A 15,522-nucleotide genomic window follows, 5' to 3' on the forward strand; every position below is an offset into this window, starting at 1 on the left:
ATAATAATTAGTTTTGGGAAGGTTAAAGAGGTTAACACGGTTAATAAAATAATTAATTATGTTATAACCTATAATTAATTAATTAAAATTTTATTAATTTTTAGGTGTCTACACCTATAACTTCAAACATAGGCCTTAAACCCTCAACCCTTAACCTTAAATCCTAAACCCTAAACCCTAAATCCTATACCCTCAACTCTATTCCCTAAAATGTATACCCTCATCCCTTAACCATATAACCTCAACCCTAAACAATATACCCTCAACCCTAAATAACATACCATTAAACCTAAACCTTTTACACTATATGGGCTCAAACCTCAACCCTATGCCCTATACCCTCAAATCAAGGTCGTAGACCCTATACCCTCAGCCCTCAACCATATACTCTCAAACCTAAACCCTATACCTTGTAACTCTATATGATCAACCCTAAACCTTATAACCCATATGGGCTCAACCCTAAATCCTATACCATATACCCTAAACCCTACACCCTATACTTTGAACCCTGAACCTTAAACCCTAAACACTAAACCTTAAACACCATGCCCTTAATCCTGAGCCCTAAAACCTATACCATAAACCTTATACCCTAAACCCTAAACCCCATACACTATACTCTCAACTATAAGCCCTAAGTCATATACCCTATACCCTCAACCATAGGCCCTAAACCCTATACCCTCAACCTTTAATGATAAACTCTATACTATCAACCCTAAACGCTTAGTCATATACCCTCAACCATTGGCCCTATACCCTATATTGCCAAACCTAAACCTTATACGCTCAACCCTAAATCCTACATCATTTGCTCTAGCACCTAAATCCTATATGCTAAACCCTTGACCCTATACCCTAAACCCTATACCTTATACCATCAATCCTAGGTCTTGAACCCTAAACCTTCAACCCTAAACCCTCAACCCTATACATTGTACCCTATAACTTCAACCCTAAACACTATCCCCTCAACCCTTAACCTTATAACCTACATCCTCAACTCTAAACCCCATACCCTAAAATCTATACCCTCAACCCTAACGCTATACCATATACCCTCACTCCATCATTAATCTTCAATCATCAATTGTAAACCCTAAGCCTTACACCCTGATTCGTAAACCCTGAATATTATATGATAAACCCTAAAACCTAATATTAATGATATAACACTAAAATCTAAAAATTAAATTTAATCCCTAAACCATTAATTTTCAAATGTTAATCATAAACCATCAACCTTAATTCCTAAACCCTAGGCTCTAAGCCCTAAACCATAAACCATGAATAATAGAGAGAGGAGAGAGGGGGGATAGAGATAGGTGAGAGAGAGATGGGTGAGATAGAGAAAGGTAGGAGGCAGGGATAGATGGGGGAGAGAGAGGGAGGTGAGAGAGGTAGGTAGGTAGACCCTCAACTCTCCAAATTATCAATCATAAACCCTGAACCCTAGACACTACTTATCCTAAAACTTGCATTAATAATATGACACTAAAATCTACAAACTTGAATTCACTTTGTAAACCCTCAACACCCCTAAACCCTAAGTCCTATACAATAAACCCCAAAACTTTACTTTACTAATTTTACATTATAACTTAAAAAATAAAAATTCAATCCCTAAACCCAATAAGTCTTCAACTCTACATCATTAACCATAAAATCTAAACCATAAACCCTATATGCTAAACCTTAAAAGATGACATTAATAATATAATGGTAAATCCTGAAAAAAATAAAATAAATCCCTAAACCCTCAATGCTAAATATTGACATAAAAGATAGAGAAAGGTGTGGTGGGAGGGTTAGAGGGAGAGGTAGGTAGGGAGAGGTTGATGGGAGATATAGAGAAGTAGAAATAGTTAGAGAAATATAGAGTGAGAGATAAGGATGGAGGGAGGTAGAGTTAGAGAGAGGATGGGAGGGATGGAGAGAGAAAGGGTGGGAGAGATAGAGAGAGATATAGGTAGAGAAAAGGAGATGGGAGATACATATAAGTAGAGAGGGTAGGAGGAGGGAAAGGAGAGGGAGAGAGGAGATGGAGAGAATTAGAGAGGGAAGGGGGGAGAGTCATAGAGAGATATCTAAATGGATAGGGGAGAGAGATATCTAGAAAGAGATAGGTAGGGTGAGAGGGTCGAAGGGAAATGTAGGTAGAGATACATAGAGGAGAGATAGAAAGAGAAGTAAAGAAAGAATGGGAGAGAGAGGGAAGGAGGAAGACATAGAGAGATAGGTCTAGAGAGAGATGCAGATCTAAATAGGAGAGAGAGGCAAGGACATGTAGAAAGATAGGTCTAGAGCTTAGGGGAGGGAATGAGAAAGATGAAAGGAGGGATAGGGTAGAGAGAGAGACAGAGAAAGAGAGAGAGAAGACTTTTCCTTCACAAAAACGCAAGCACATTATAACATGATTGTGTTATGGAAAGCTTAAGGTAGATAATAACAAAGCACATTATAGCACACCCATGTTATTGTCTACCTTGGTAATTTCTAACCCTTAGGATTGGATTTTCCTTTGGAATCCAACCAAAGGGTTGGATTAACATTTCAATTCCCAAAGATGTGTTTTTATCAAATTTAAAAAAAATTAACACAATCTTGACCATGCTCTCTATTAATTTTGCACATATATCAATTTCAAGTCAAAAATGACATAGTTATGTAAAGCTCACTCTTAGCTTTCTAAACATGTAATTTTTTCATGTTTTAGCTATGTTAAGGTTTTGATCTTTAATTTATTTTCCCAGTGTCTATTTTTTGTCAAAATTCTATATAAGATATTTTTGGTCTCATTTTTTACTCATTCATCAAAATTATAAGGGTTGAAGGTTGGGGTATAGGGCTTTTCTGTGTGTTTATATCCTCTCTCTCTCTCTCTCTCTCTCTCTCTCTCTCTCTCTCTCTCTCTCTCTCTCTCTCTCTCTCTCTCTCTCATTCATGGCTCAGGGTTTAGTGCCTAGGATTTAGAGTTTAGGGACTAGGTTGGATGGTTTATAATGCAGGGTTTATCATTGATTTTTTATGGATTAAGACATAGGATTTAGTGTATAGTGTTTAGGGTTTAGGGATTAGGGTATAGGGTACAAGGTTTAACAACTAGGGTATAGGGTTTATAATTGGTAATGAAGGGTTGAGGGTCTACCTCTCACTCCCTCCATCCTCCCCTCTCTACTATTTCTTCTCTCTCTATATGTCTCTCTCCTTTTCTTCTTTTCTCTATCTCTCTCCTCTTTTACCTCTCATTTCTACCATCTCTCTCTCCTTTTGTTCTTATATATCTCTCGCCTATCTCTCTCCCCTCTCTATGTGTTTGTTTTATATTGCCACTAAAAAGATGTATTATTATTTAGATCTAATGATTTACAATAAAATAGCTAATTTAACAATCCCAATTTCTAAACCAAATCTAGAAATTGTAGATGAATGTTATAGTTGTGGAGCACTACATGAAGCTCTACCTATCTAATTAATTTATCTATTCTATAAAAATAAAACTACTCTTTGAACCAAATACAAATGCAAATAAATCGATCCCACATCTAGGATACAAGCAATCTAAGATGCTAAGAATGTAGATGGTGTGGCAAATGTGTTCTTAATGACCCAACATGATACCTTCATTTTTTCTAGATTTGGAGACTCTTCTTGGTGGAAGGAATGTTCTAAAACAAGGTTAATAAATCTTGCAATATGAACTAAAAATTGAAAATTATGCAAATCTAAAATTAAATATTAACCCTTAATAAAATGATTGCAAAATCAAAGCAAGAAGAAGAAAACCATTATGTACACATGAAACTCCAAATTTACGTGGAGAAACTCTTTCAAGAAAAAATTCCACCACATAAAGAGAGGCAAGTATATTAGTAATCCAATGAAGATTATAACAAAAATATACTTATTTGTAAACCTCTGTAAAATTTGGCAACACTCTATTACCCTACACAACTGAATAAGACTTAATTAAGAAGTCTCACTGAAGGCCCCAATTTATAGAAACTTGTGAGGATGAATATCATTGTGGTATCATCAAACAACAAGCAGCAAAACCACCTAGAAAAACTCATGCCAACCCCCTAGAATAGCCTCTTACATATGCTCTTTACAACTATCATATGACATCTAGATAATTTGGGAACTCCTAGACCAAAATAGGAGTCTTTGTCATAAATGTTTGGCATAGGAACCCATAATGACTATCATAGTTGTCATACATGCACTTACAACTCCTAACAAGTGTCCAAGCACCTCAACATAAGAGATTCTAAAAGGGATACCTAACTATTTTGTTCTTTTCCCAAAGGACAAACAATAAAAGTAACTCCTGCATTGCATGGTCTCTTTTACCATCATTGGTTAAACAATTTAATCTCTTATGGGTAAATTACAAATGACATTAGGAAACAATTAATTAAAGGATTTATAAGGTTGATGGCACCTAAATCCTAACAAGGAATATGAGAAGCATGAACGTGGTGAAGAAGCAAAAGACCAAACAAAAACACTAGTGAATTTCTTGATTGTAGAGATTAAAAGCTATTAAATAATGAATTGATAAAGCCTGGAGGTTGTGAAATACTTATGTTTCAATATGAAGAGAGGTGGACTCTTAATGTATTTCTTTAAAAATGACACTCAAACCTACTATTGTAGCTATGTATATAGATGCAAGAGTTGAGATTTCCAAAATGAAGCAACAAAAGGCTCATGTAAATCAATTTGGGGAATATTAATAAGGCTAAATCTACAATTAGGGATGTACGTTGGTAGTTATCCTATCCTAGGCACAATCAAGTGTGAATTGGAATTGAATTTTGAGCCAATAATTATGTAAAAATGGTGCATGCAAAGAAATCATATAGATAAAAAATTTACTCAAGATTATTAGTTTTACCAATAGTAATCATCGAAGTGATTGCATGAGTGTTAGGTCATTTCCTTAAATTGTTGGGGTAATTCAATCTAAAAGAGCCAATCTTGTAACTTAAAAGAAAAAATAATTTTTACAGTGACAAAGCATAGAAAGATGGTAAGCAACTAGCAAATAAGAAATAGAAGGGAGGGTCATATGATGTGACCTAACGCTTCCATCGAGGTTGAATAAACTAAGAAAAAGCTTATTCACACCATGTGGGTTGTGTGCTAGACAATTAGATCATCATTGAACTACCTATATAATTTTAAGCACTTTCAAAAACAAATAAGATTGAAACATTAACACGCTATATGTTAATATAACAATCTATCATATTACATTCATTAATCTCATTAAAATTTTGAAAAACTTAAAAAATTTAAGACTAAAGAAACTCATCTCAACAACTAATCAAATTGACTTATTAAAAAACATATAGTAATTCCCTTTTCTTTAGTATTACTAAGTGATCATAAGAGGTTGTATGATGTATATATGTAGACTAATTCCACATTATTATTGTTTTTAATATTAGAACCCAATAATTCTATAATCATTAAGTTTCTAAACGAGTAGTTATCATGGCAGATTAAGTCAAATCTCTCTCATAAAATTTATCCTGGAGTCTTGCTTGTAAGTTGACGAAGAAAGGGTATATATAAATAGATAGAGAGAGAGAGAGAGCTCTTAAAGATTTTGTTGTAGTGACAAGACATTGTATACAGAAAGAAGGAAGAGAAAAAGCTGTACAATGGAAGGTTTAAGGTACCTGCTGTGCAACGAGGACAGAGATTTTCTCATCACAAACAATGGAAACAAGGTAAGAATGCCGCCAACTATATAATCATTGCTCATATTAATTGAATTGTGTTTTGGTGGATTTGATTTCAATGCAACCAATCAATAGGTGAAAGTTGACGAATTGGAAGGAAAATATGTGGGTCTCTTCTTTTCTGCCCATTGGTGCCCTCCATGCAAAGCTTTCACCCCTTTTCTCTCAGAAATCTACACAAAACTATTGGAAAAAGAAAGAGACTTTGAGATCGTATTTGTATCTGCAGATGTGGATGAGAAATCATTTGAGAAGTACCATCATGTCATGCCATGGCCTGCCCTGCCATTCTCAGATGTAAATGCGAAGGAAAAGCTTCTGAAGGCTTTTAATGTCACAGGCATTCCTGCCCTTGTTGTGCTGGACAAAGAGGGTAAAACTTTGACCTCTGGAGGTGTTGATATCATTAGGAAATATGGGGTTGAGGGGTACCCTTTTAGTGCAGAGAAGCTTGATCGACTAAGGGCCAAGGAGGAGGCTGTCAGGGATGCGCAGACTGTGGAATCTCTTCTGGTATCCGATGAACGAGATTTTGTGATATCTCATGGGGAAAAGGTATTAAATTTGTTGAATTTGTTATTATTGTATGATTTTTTGGTTGCCTGCAAATTTTGGTTTGGACTGTTATTTGTCAGAATTCAGAATAAGTCCTTAACCAAAAGACAAAACCATGGTTTTCAGTAAGGTAGCCACTTTTTGGTTGGGCCCTTAACCAGAAGATCAAACCGGGATATTGAGAAAGGTCAAATATCTTTTGAATTTGTGAGGATGTTTTGTTAGAATTGGTGAGAATAGAACTTGTAACTTCCATGTTGATATGGACCCATATCTTAATTCACTGAATCTGGGTTTTAAAGAATATTGGATGTAATGAATTGCTTTTTTATGTTTCAATTACTTAAGATCAGGGGCATTAAGAATTGGTGAAAACAGAACTCTTAGCTTCGTACATGTGGCTAAAGAGCCAAGGACTAAAACAGAGTCTTAGAGAAGAATACATGCATTGATTATTCTAAGTTTTCTCTAGAAAGAAAATATATTGTATGGCTTCTGTTCCAAATTAATCTGATTCATCGTTGATTTGGATCTTGATCAATAGGTACCTATATCCAAGCTTGTGGGAAAAACCATTGGTTTGTATTTTTCAGCCAACTGGTGTGGTCCATGTCACAATTTCACTCCTCTGCTTGTAGACATTTACAACGAGATTAAGAGTAGAGGTGAGGATTTTGAAATAGTGTTTCTATCAGCTGATTTAGAGGAAGAAGCCTTTGAAGAGCATTATGGAAACATGCCATGGTTGGCTCTACCCTTTGGAGACAAAACTGAGAAGAAATTGTCTCAATACTATCGGGTTCAAGATATACCTACTCTAATCATTTTAGGTCCAAATGGGAAAACAGTGCAAACTGACACAGCCAGCCTTGTTCAAAGATATGGAACTCGAGTGTACCCATTCACAGCAGAGAGACTAAAAGAAATTGAAGGAGAAGAAGAAGCTAGACGACAAGATCAAACCTTGGAATCTCTCTTGGTCTCTGACACACGGGACTTTGTGATAAAAAATGGAGGTGAAAAGGTGAGTTATTGAGATCTAATAGCCTTATTGCTGTTATGTCAAATTGAATAATTATAGAATAGAATGGAATGGAAAGGAATCTTTTAATAGTCCATGATGTGGCTTGTAGCATATGGGGCTACCTCATACTCCCACTGGGATTGAAGCAGGCACCTAAATGTGCTTCAACATGAGGGTAACGTTTTACAGTCTACTTGGAAATTTTGAAACAATTGTTTTCTTCTAATGACGTAGGATTCAATTGATGCATAAAGTAACATGCACTGGTTAAATCTGATTTATTAATATTATTCAAATGAACAAGATCGATGAAATGATAAAAATAGCCTGATGGACTCATTTGGATTTGAGATGGACAAATTGCCTTGTTCAATCTGATCCAATGCAAGAGATAGAGAATTATTATATGGATAAGCCAGTAAGTTTGTTCATATATTGCTTTCAGACTTATCTCAATGGTGTTAATTTTAATGATACAAATTCTTTTCATGTTTTGATTTATACAACAGGTCCAAGTTTCTGATCTTGTAGGCAAGACAATAGCCCTGTATTTTTCTGCCAATTGGTGCTCTCCTTGTCAAGCCTTCACTCCAAAGCTGATACAGGTATACAATGAGCTTAAGGAAAGAGGTGAATCCTTTGAGATTGTTTTTATATCAAAGGATGAAGATCAAGAGGCTTTTGAAGACCATTTCTCAATTATGCCCTGGTTAGCTCTTCCATTTAGAGATAAGGTTGAAAAGGACCTCAGTCGCCATTTCCATACAGAAGGAATACCAACCTTGATTGTAATTGGTCCAGATGGAAAGACCATGACAGATGATGCCATAAGTGCTGTCTCTGTCTTTGGAGCGGAGGCTTATCCTTTCACTACTCTGCAGATTGAAAAGCTGCAAAAGGAGATTGAAGATTTGGCTGGCAAATCAGCCAAGGAAATTGATTGCAGTCAGCATAAGCACCCTCTTGTATTGACTAGAAAGCATGAATTTAACTGTGATGGATGTGACGAGGAAGGCAGTCAATGGTCATATTATTGTGGCAAATGTGATTTCGATCTTCATCTGACTTGTGCTTTGAAGGATCAGCAGCAGCTTGGGAGCAATAGTAAACAACAGAATGAATATGGAACTGCTAATGACAACTGCAAGCCAGGAGGTGTCATCTGTGATGGAGATTATTGTTACAGAGGTTGAGCTTTATGATTATCAAGGTGGCTTCTTTTGTTTGGTAAATCATACTGTCTGCGGATAGAGCCTGCCCCAAGATAAGAACCTGTTATTAATAACTTATTAGACTTGGTATGTCATCATGCCTTCAGATCAATGCCATTCATTTTCCATGAAAAATTCAAACCGCCTCATAGTTGAAATTCCACTGCCATTAAATCACTTTCCTAACTGTTACCATAAGCTTTCAATCTAGCATATTCGGTATTTCAATTCAGCTACTCTTGTCCACTCATATATATGATTTCAGAATTGGAAACAAGCAGAATCCATTTCAGATCCAATCTGAAAGTGTGTTCCTCAAATGCTTGATGTTCTCTGGTTGTTGTTGTAGTAGAGAATGATGGATAATTACTTTTACTTTTATGATTCAAGAAAGCTGTTCATTTGCTCTGTGACAAACTTAAGTACAATATAGTTATTAATTTGACACATGGATTTCATTTGAGCAAATACAGCTTAGATCAAATGTCATCTGCTTATTAAGAGCAGGCCTCAGTTTGACACAGTTCATCTGTAATTATAATACCAACATTAACTTGTTTAAATAAAGTTACTCTTGATCATCTGTGCTCTTCTGACTTTGTGTTTTCTTTTTTATTAAGGTTAGGCCAGACATTTGTGATAAGTAGTCATCATGGTAATATGTCCCAATGTAATTACAAGTTACACAAAAAATATAGACTAAGATTTGTACACTACCAAAGAAACATGACATTAACTGTTAGTTGTTGCACATGTAAAGGCATATTATCATATCTCATGAGATAGGCAGAAGCTTTGAAGAAATGCTCTCAATTAAATATATATTTGATTTTTGTTTGTAACTCTTTAATCTTGCCCTACTTTGTCTGTAAGCTACTTAATCCGTGTATGTGCCTTCTGACCAGATTAGCAGGATTCTATCTTTTATCTCTGTTTCTGATCTCCATTCTCTTGCATACATTTCAAATTAGATATCAACTAATGGAAATCAAGAAGGCAAGAAAAGAAGCTATGGAGGGGGCTGGGGACTCTTTCAATACATATAAGTAGCACCCTTCTCATAGAATCTGGATATGCTGTGGTCACTAGTGGATGTGTCAGAAAGGAATCAAGGGAAAGGATATCTTATTTCTATATCATGCCTGTCCATGTTTCTATATCATGCCTGTCGACTTTCTAATGTAACCTAAACAAGCTCTTAGTTTACCTTGACTATGATCTGAAGAATATATTTTAGGTTTCCACGCTCCATGGTGAATGAATAACAGAAAAGTGAAAACAGATTTATGGGAGAGAAACTATGTAGAAAACTTCTAGACAGATTTTCCCATCGATCCATTTTGTGTTTTCTAATATGTTTCTTATTAATGTCTTCAATCAACCATAACATGTCACACTGTCTCTTTTAACTAATCCATCCCAATGATGGATCATGCAGTGTGATCCGAACTGTTGATTTAAAAATTTCTACAAAATTCTTTTTCCCCTAAAATTTATTTTATATAATCTAAAGAACTTGAGAATGTTTTCAAGTTCACATAACATGCCAATCTGTCTATTTCAGACAGTGTAGCGATGTTTCTTATTCTGCAAATCGATGAAAATATGACTGTTTTTCTGGCACAAAAAATTCCATGCAAAAACTTATTTTCAAGCATCTACTTAAGTTTTTCACATTCTATTTTCATCATCCATATTTACGTTTTTGAGTGTACAATTGTCAGGATTTAATGCACATAAATTTTATCACCCCATCTACATCCTGTTCAATAAGCTTGTTTTATCTATGCTGTCTCTTCTAGACTGTGTAGCTATAATTTTTGTTCTTGATAAAAGTATGTTTATTCTTCTGGCACAAAAATTTACATGCAAAAACTTGTTTTCAAGCATCTACCTAATTTTGTTTACATATTATATTCTCATCAACAATATTTATGATTCTGAGTGACAAATCTCCGGAATTAATGCACATAAATTTGATCACCTCATCTCCATCCTGTTCAAAGATCTTGTTTTGTGTATACTGTCTATTCTAGACGGTGTAGCTATATTTCTTACTCTTTAACTTGATGAAAGTATTTTTGTTCTTCCAGCATAAAAAATTTCATGCATTTACCTAAGTTTTTCACATATTCTATTCCCATCAATCAAGTCAGGAAGCAATACACATAAATTTTATTACCTCATCTCCATCTTTTTCAAAGATCTTGTTGTGTGTATACTGTCTCTTCTAGACAGTGTAGCTAAATTTCGTGTTCTCTAATTTTGTGAAATTATGTCTTCTGGCACACAATTTTCCAGTCAATAACATATTTTCAAGCATCTACCTTGGGTATTCAAACATGCTATTCTCATCAACCATATTTAAGATTTTGAGTGCACAATTCTTAGGAAGCAATGCACTTAAATTTGATCATCCCATCTCCATTTTCTTCAAAGATCTTATTTTGTGCATGTTGAATAACTTGAGACTTTCGTTAGACTTGATTATGGAAGGGATAATAGCAGACATTTAAAGCAATCAGGTAGGCAATATTTGTTTCTTATTCATAGTCAGCTCCATTTGCCCTCTCAGGAATTCCAAGATCTTCATATGAAGAGGGCTGCTGCCAATCTAATGAATTTCCTTCTAGGAAGGAACCTAATGTACTACCTCTCAACTTACTGGAAGCAGTGCAGGATAGTGTCAAGAGCCGCTGCCTCTCAACCATGGAAGGGGAAAGAAAAGGCAGAGAAATAATTTCTTTTGTTAAGGTAAGCATTCCTTTGCTCGTACCCAAATGGGGCACCTCTGTCAAAACAAATCTCATTCAATTTTAGAAATTGTGTAACCTTCATCCATAACTTCCATGGTGGGTTTGATATATGCAGCCATCTTATTTTAAATTACTGACTGCCAAGGTAGTGACATCCAATTTATAGTTTGATGCACTATCTTTCTCCAATATTATTTTGTTGTACCATGCATCTCACTAAGATCTTTCATTTTCACTGCTTCATTTCCCAAGTACAGAGGATGACTATTTAGCTTTTGATGCCTTCCATCATGGATACCGTATACTATCCTAACCTTTTTTCAAGCTGGATGCAAAACCACCATTCCAATCTGATCATTCCTTTAGCCCACATAAGGGTGACACCAATGAACAAACCTACAATAGCTTCCTTTGGATGGAAAGAGGCACACTGAATGAATTTTCAACAAAATTTTATCTCTGATCTTTATATAATCTGTACTGGAAGAAATTTTTTGTACTAGTAACTTCATTTCTTCTTGATTTTCTAGAGAATCCAGCCCCATATTGGTGTTGAAGGGAGATTGTCTCCAAATGTGATGCTCAGATATCTAGATATTTTGTCGGCTTCACATCGTGTCCAGCTGCTATCAATCATTGATAGAGCTTCTCATTTGTTCGAATAATGAAAATGCTGGCTTAGTGTATACTTATCTTGCATTGTAAAATGCAAAAATCGTGTCAGAACAAATTGATGTTTTATATGCTTTGGGTCCAAATTGATCAGGCAAGCAGTCATCTCCAAAATGAGAGCTAAGAACTTCAAGAACTTGATTTTCGTCTTGAAGATTTATGGTGAATGCTGATATAGGAAACAAGCTGAAAAAGATCCTCATCAAATATATCTATTATGTTGTTCAAAAGATTTGTAAGTGATCTATTCAGTTCAACTCTTGCTGAAACTTTGTAATCTGTCATTTCATTTCTTCTTACACATGAGGGACCAAAGCCTCTTTGGATAAAAGTTATATTTTATTTAAAATAGTACAAGTACATTCTTTGGTTTCCCAACCCAGAATAAGGTTGTTTAATAAATATTAAATAATAATACCCACCCTCAAAATCCACTTTTCTCTCTTAGATCTGTCATTTAACAGACTTCAAACTATCTATAATGACCTCTTTGATAATTTTATAGGAGATATTAAATAGAGATATGGGTTTCAATGTCTGCTCATCAACTATGCCCTTATCACTTTGAGAAATAGCTTTAACTAATCCTTCATAATAACTTCACCTCAAGGAACTGTAGTTTCAACTTCTTAATGAGCTTTACGATGTCCATGTTTGAGGGTAGGCCATAATTTCTTTTAAAATAATGGTATAAGGTAGACCATTAAATCATAGAGACTTTGTATTGCTCAGGAAAGAAGGTCCCTCTCAAGATCCTCCACAAGCTTCCATAAGCATCCTCATTTTTAATTAATCCTGTAAATTTCCTATTGATGTTCATGATCAAGCTAATCCACCTGCTCCCATTTTTTATCTATTGAATCTTGGATTGAGTGTTCACTTCACCTAGGTGGATTTCAAATCACTACAGCTTGCAAACTATTGTGGCTAGTTCCAGTTGTCTTCAAGTTATGTCTTTTCTTGGTGCTCTATATAAGTTTCATTTCACTATGTTGCAGCTAAATTTTCAAAGAATTGGAACGTTCTAGCTATTGGGTTCTCTCACCAATTCATCCAGTGATTCTATTCCTTAGCAAATTCCATTGTCCTTGACCATTGCCTTATAAAACTTTCTGTTAAAACCAGAGATTCGTTTTATAGATCACTTCATTTTTTGCTGTAATAACTTCCTTGTCCTTTAGCATCACCAAATAGGCTAAGAATCTTGAACCTATTCAGTTCACATCTGCAGACTTATTTTTATTAGACAATTATGCTTAACAATCTCCACTTCTATTGAAAGTTCATTTGACTTTGTATTTGATTAACAGACCAGGTAAAACACCAACCACAGGTTTGTAGTCTTTTTCAAGAATAATGCATGCTCCTTGTTAGTTAAACTAATGTACTAAACTCTTCTGTGGCCCCTTCTAATGGGATGGTACACTTGTAATTCAAAGACGTGCTTCCTTGTTCTACATCAATATTAAAATCAAAATGCATGTACCCATTCTCTTTCTAATGAATTAAAAAACGGCTATTCTGAACATGTCTCTCACGGTTGTCGGGATCAGAGACTTGATGAAGCCCAAGTGCTTGATATCCGGGAAATGTTGACCTCATGAATGCTTTGTTTGATAGAAGAGATCCATTTCGTGGAAGGCCATTTTCAAGACACGTTATCTCATTGCTTTATTGCATCCTTATCTAATTTTTAGGGTTACCAAAGACAAGTTAAGGGTAAGAAAGAGCCTTTCCTTGGTAACTCCCACCTCACAATGACTTTTAAACCCATTTTGAAGAGTTGTTTCAATGAAGCAACATACCTTACTTTTTTCCTTCTACAGTTCTCTGATCTTACGATGGATCATGACGTTGATATGAAGAGTTCTCTGATCTTACGATGGATCATGACGTTGATATGAAATGTTGATGTAATAAAAAATCATACAAAGTGGAATACAAAAATAAGCAATATGATAATACTATATCATTACATTTTCAAGAAGGAAGTTTGGTATTATCAAATTTTGAAGAAGTTTTATTAGTTTGGAGGGTAAAGGAGTAACTTTACTCTTGCATAAAATACTTAGGTTAATTAAATAAATGGAGTAATAAGTAATTTAAGTAAAAAAGTTGATATCAATAATTGAAAATAATTGTGAATATTAAAATAAATTGAATATGGAATTTAGTTCAAAGTTTGATGATGAAGATGTGTTATGATATGTGCTAAGCTAATTTATTAAGGTGTTGGAATTTTAGTTCTCTATTATTGATCAGTAGATCTAATTATGCATTGTATAGGTTCACTTTTGCAAGTGTGGTCTTAATTTTTACAAGTGAGGTTCTAAACTTGTGTATAGACTTGGAACTTTGGCAGAATGTGAATGTGGACACAAAAGTGTAGTCTTAATCTTCACAAGTGGGATTCTAAACTTATGCATAGACCTACTTTGGCAAAATGTGGACTATTGGAACTCGGTCACCTTGATTTACGATTTTAGAATATGCATAAGGATAGGTAATGTTTAGGAACACTATTTGGGGAATTTGATGAATTGTGAAGGTCAAGGTCTCCTTAGTCAAAACCATAACAAACCAACTGTATGATTCAACGAAAGATTCAAAGGCAACAGGAATATGTGCAATGGACCTGAGATGACGTCACAAATAAACAATGTAGAAAAGATTCTCTTTTAATGATATACAAAAGGTGTCTATGCTTCAAATCTTCACCAAAAAAGGATCCTTGTCTCTTTCAACATTAACAACATTTTTCATTACAATATCAACTTAAATGAATTACTACACTGGTCAAAACAAGTTCATAGGATGGTCTAGCAAACATGAAAACACAAAAACAAAGCTCAAACACACTTAGAAATTATACACAACACCAACATAACACTAGAGAAACCCTTAAATAGGAATAAAGTTCTAGGATGAATGTGTAGAAACACCCCATGCCACTACATTATATGTCTTATAGGTATTACAACAGCTTGCAAATGTTAATTGGAACCCACAACAAAATATCAAATCCCTTCACACATATTTTAACTCTTGCATTAAGAGAAACTTGACCTTTTCTAAGCAAGTCCACCAAACAAGCATATAATAAAAGTTTGTTGAATGAGACAATTTGTGCACACATGCGACAAAGCAAGATATAAACCCCTTATAACCTTAGATGGCACGTAGAAAACTAAAAGATGGTCATTTGAATCATTTTAAACTCCAAAACTCTTTAAATTCTATCAACTACCTATATTAAAAGTAAGTTTATTGCTTTGCCAAAATATAGTTTGCAACATTATAACAATTTCATCAGTAGGGTTTATATGTTCAGCAAAGCAAAAACATATTTCTCCACTCGTGTAAGCAACAAACTTGCCATTTTTACTTTTCCACTCAATTCTTATGTTAACAAGTTAAAACAAAGACTATGAGGATGTTCTAGACCACCCAAGACACCCTCAAGACCTCTTTTACAACTACCACATGTCATGTACCATCTATTTTTGCAACAAAACATTCTCACGAGTGCAGGTACTAATATTGAGCTC

The 15,522-nt window shown here is 34.8% G+C and overlaps 1 protein-coding gene across 2 annotated transcripts; it reads left to right on the plus strand.

The window, feature by feature from the left end:
- Positions 1-5,571: 5,571 nt before the first annotated feature.
- Positions 5,572-9,127, plus strand: LOC131053727 (probable nucleoredoxin 1-2). Of its 2 annotated transcripts, none has more exons than XM_057988350.2 (4): positions 5,572-5,744; positions 5,832-6,311; positions 6,856-7,335; positions 7,845-9,127. In XM_057988350.2, exons 1-4 carry the CDS (start codon positions 5,676-5,678, stop codon positions 8,526-8,528), a joined length of 1,713 nt encoding a protein of 570 aa, XP_057844333.2. In that variant the 5' UTR covers positions 5,572-5,675; the 3' UTR covers positions 8,529-9,127. The 2 variants fall into 2 exon arrangements, with proteins under 2 accessions (XP_057844333.2, XP_057844342.2); XM_057988359.2 differs by having other exon boundaries at positions 5,611-5,744; positions 5,986-6,311.
- The last annotated feature ends 6,395 nt before the right edge of the window (positions 9,128-15,522 follow it).

Source organism: Cryptomeria japonica, chromosome 2 (genome assembly GCF_030272615.1).
Source record: "Cryptomeria japonica chromosome 2, Sugi_1.0, whole genome shotgun sequence".
In the NCBI taxonomy this organism is placed as follows: domain Eukaryota; kingdom Viridiplantae; phylum Streptophyta; class Pinopsida; order Cupressales; family Cupressaceae; genus Cryptomeria; species Cryptomeria japonica.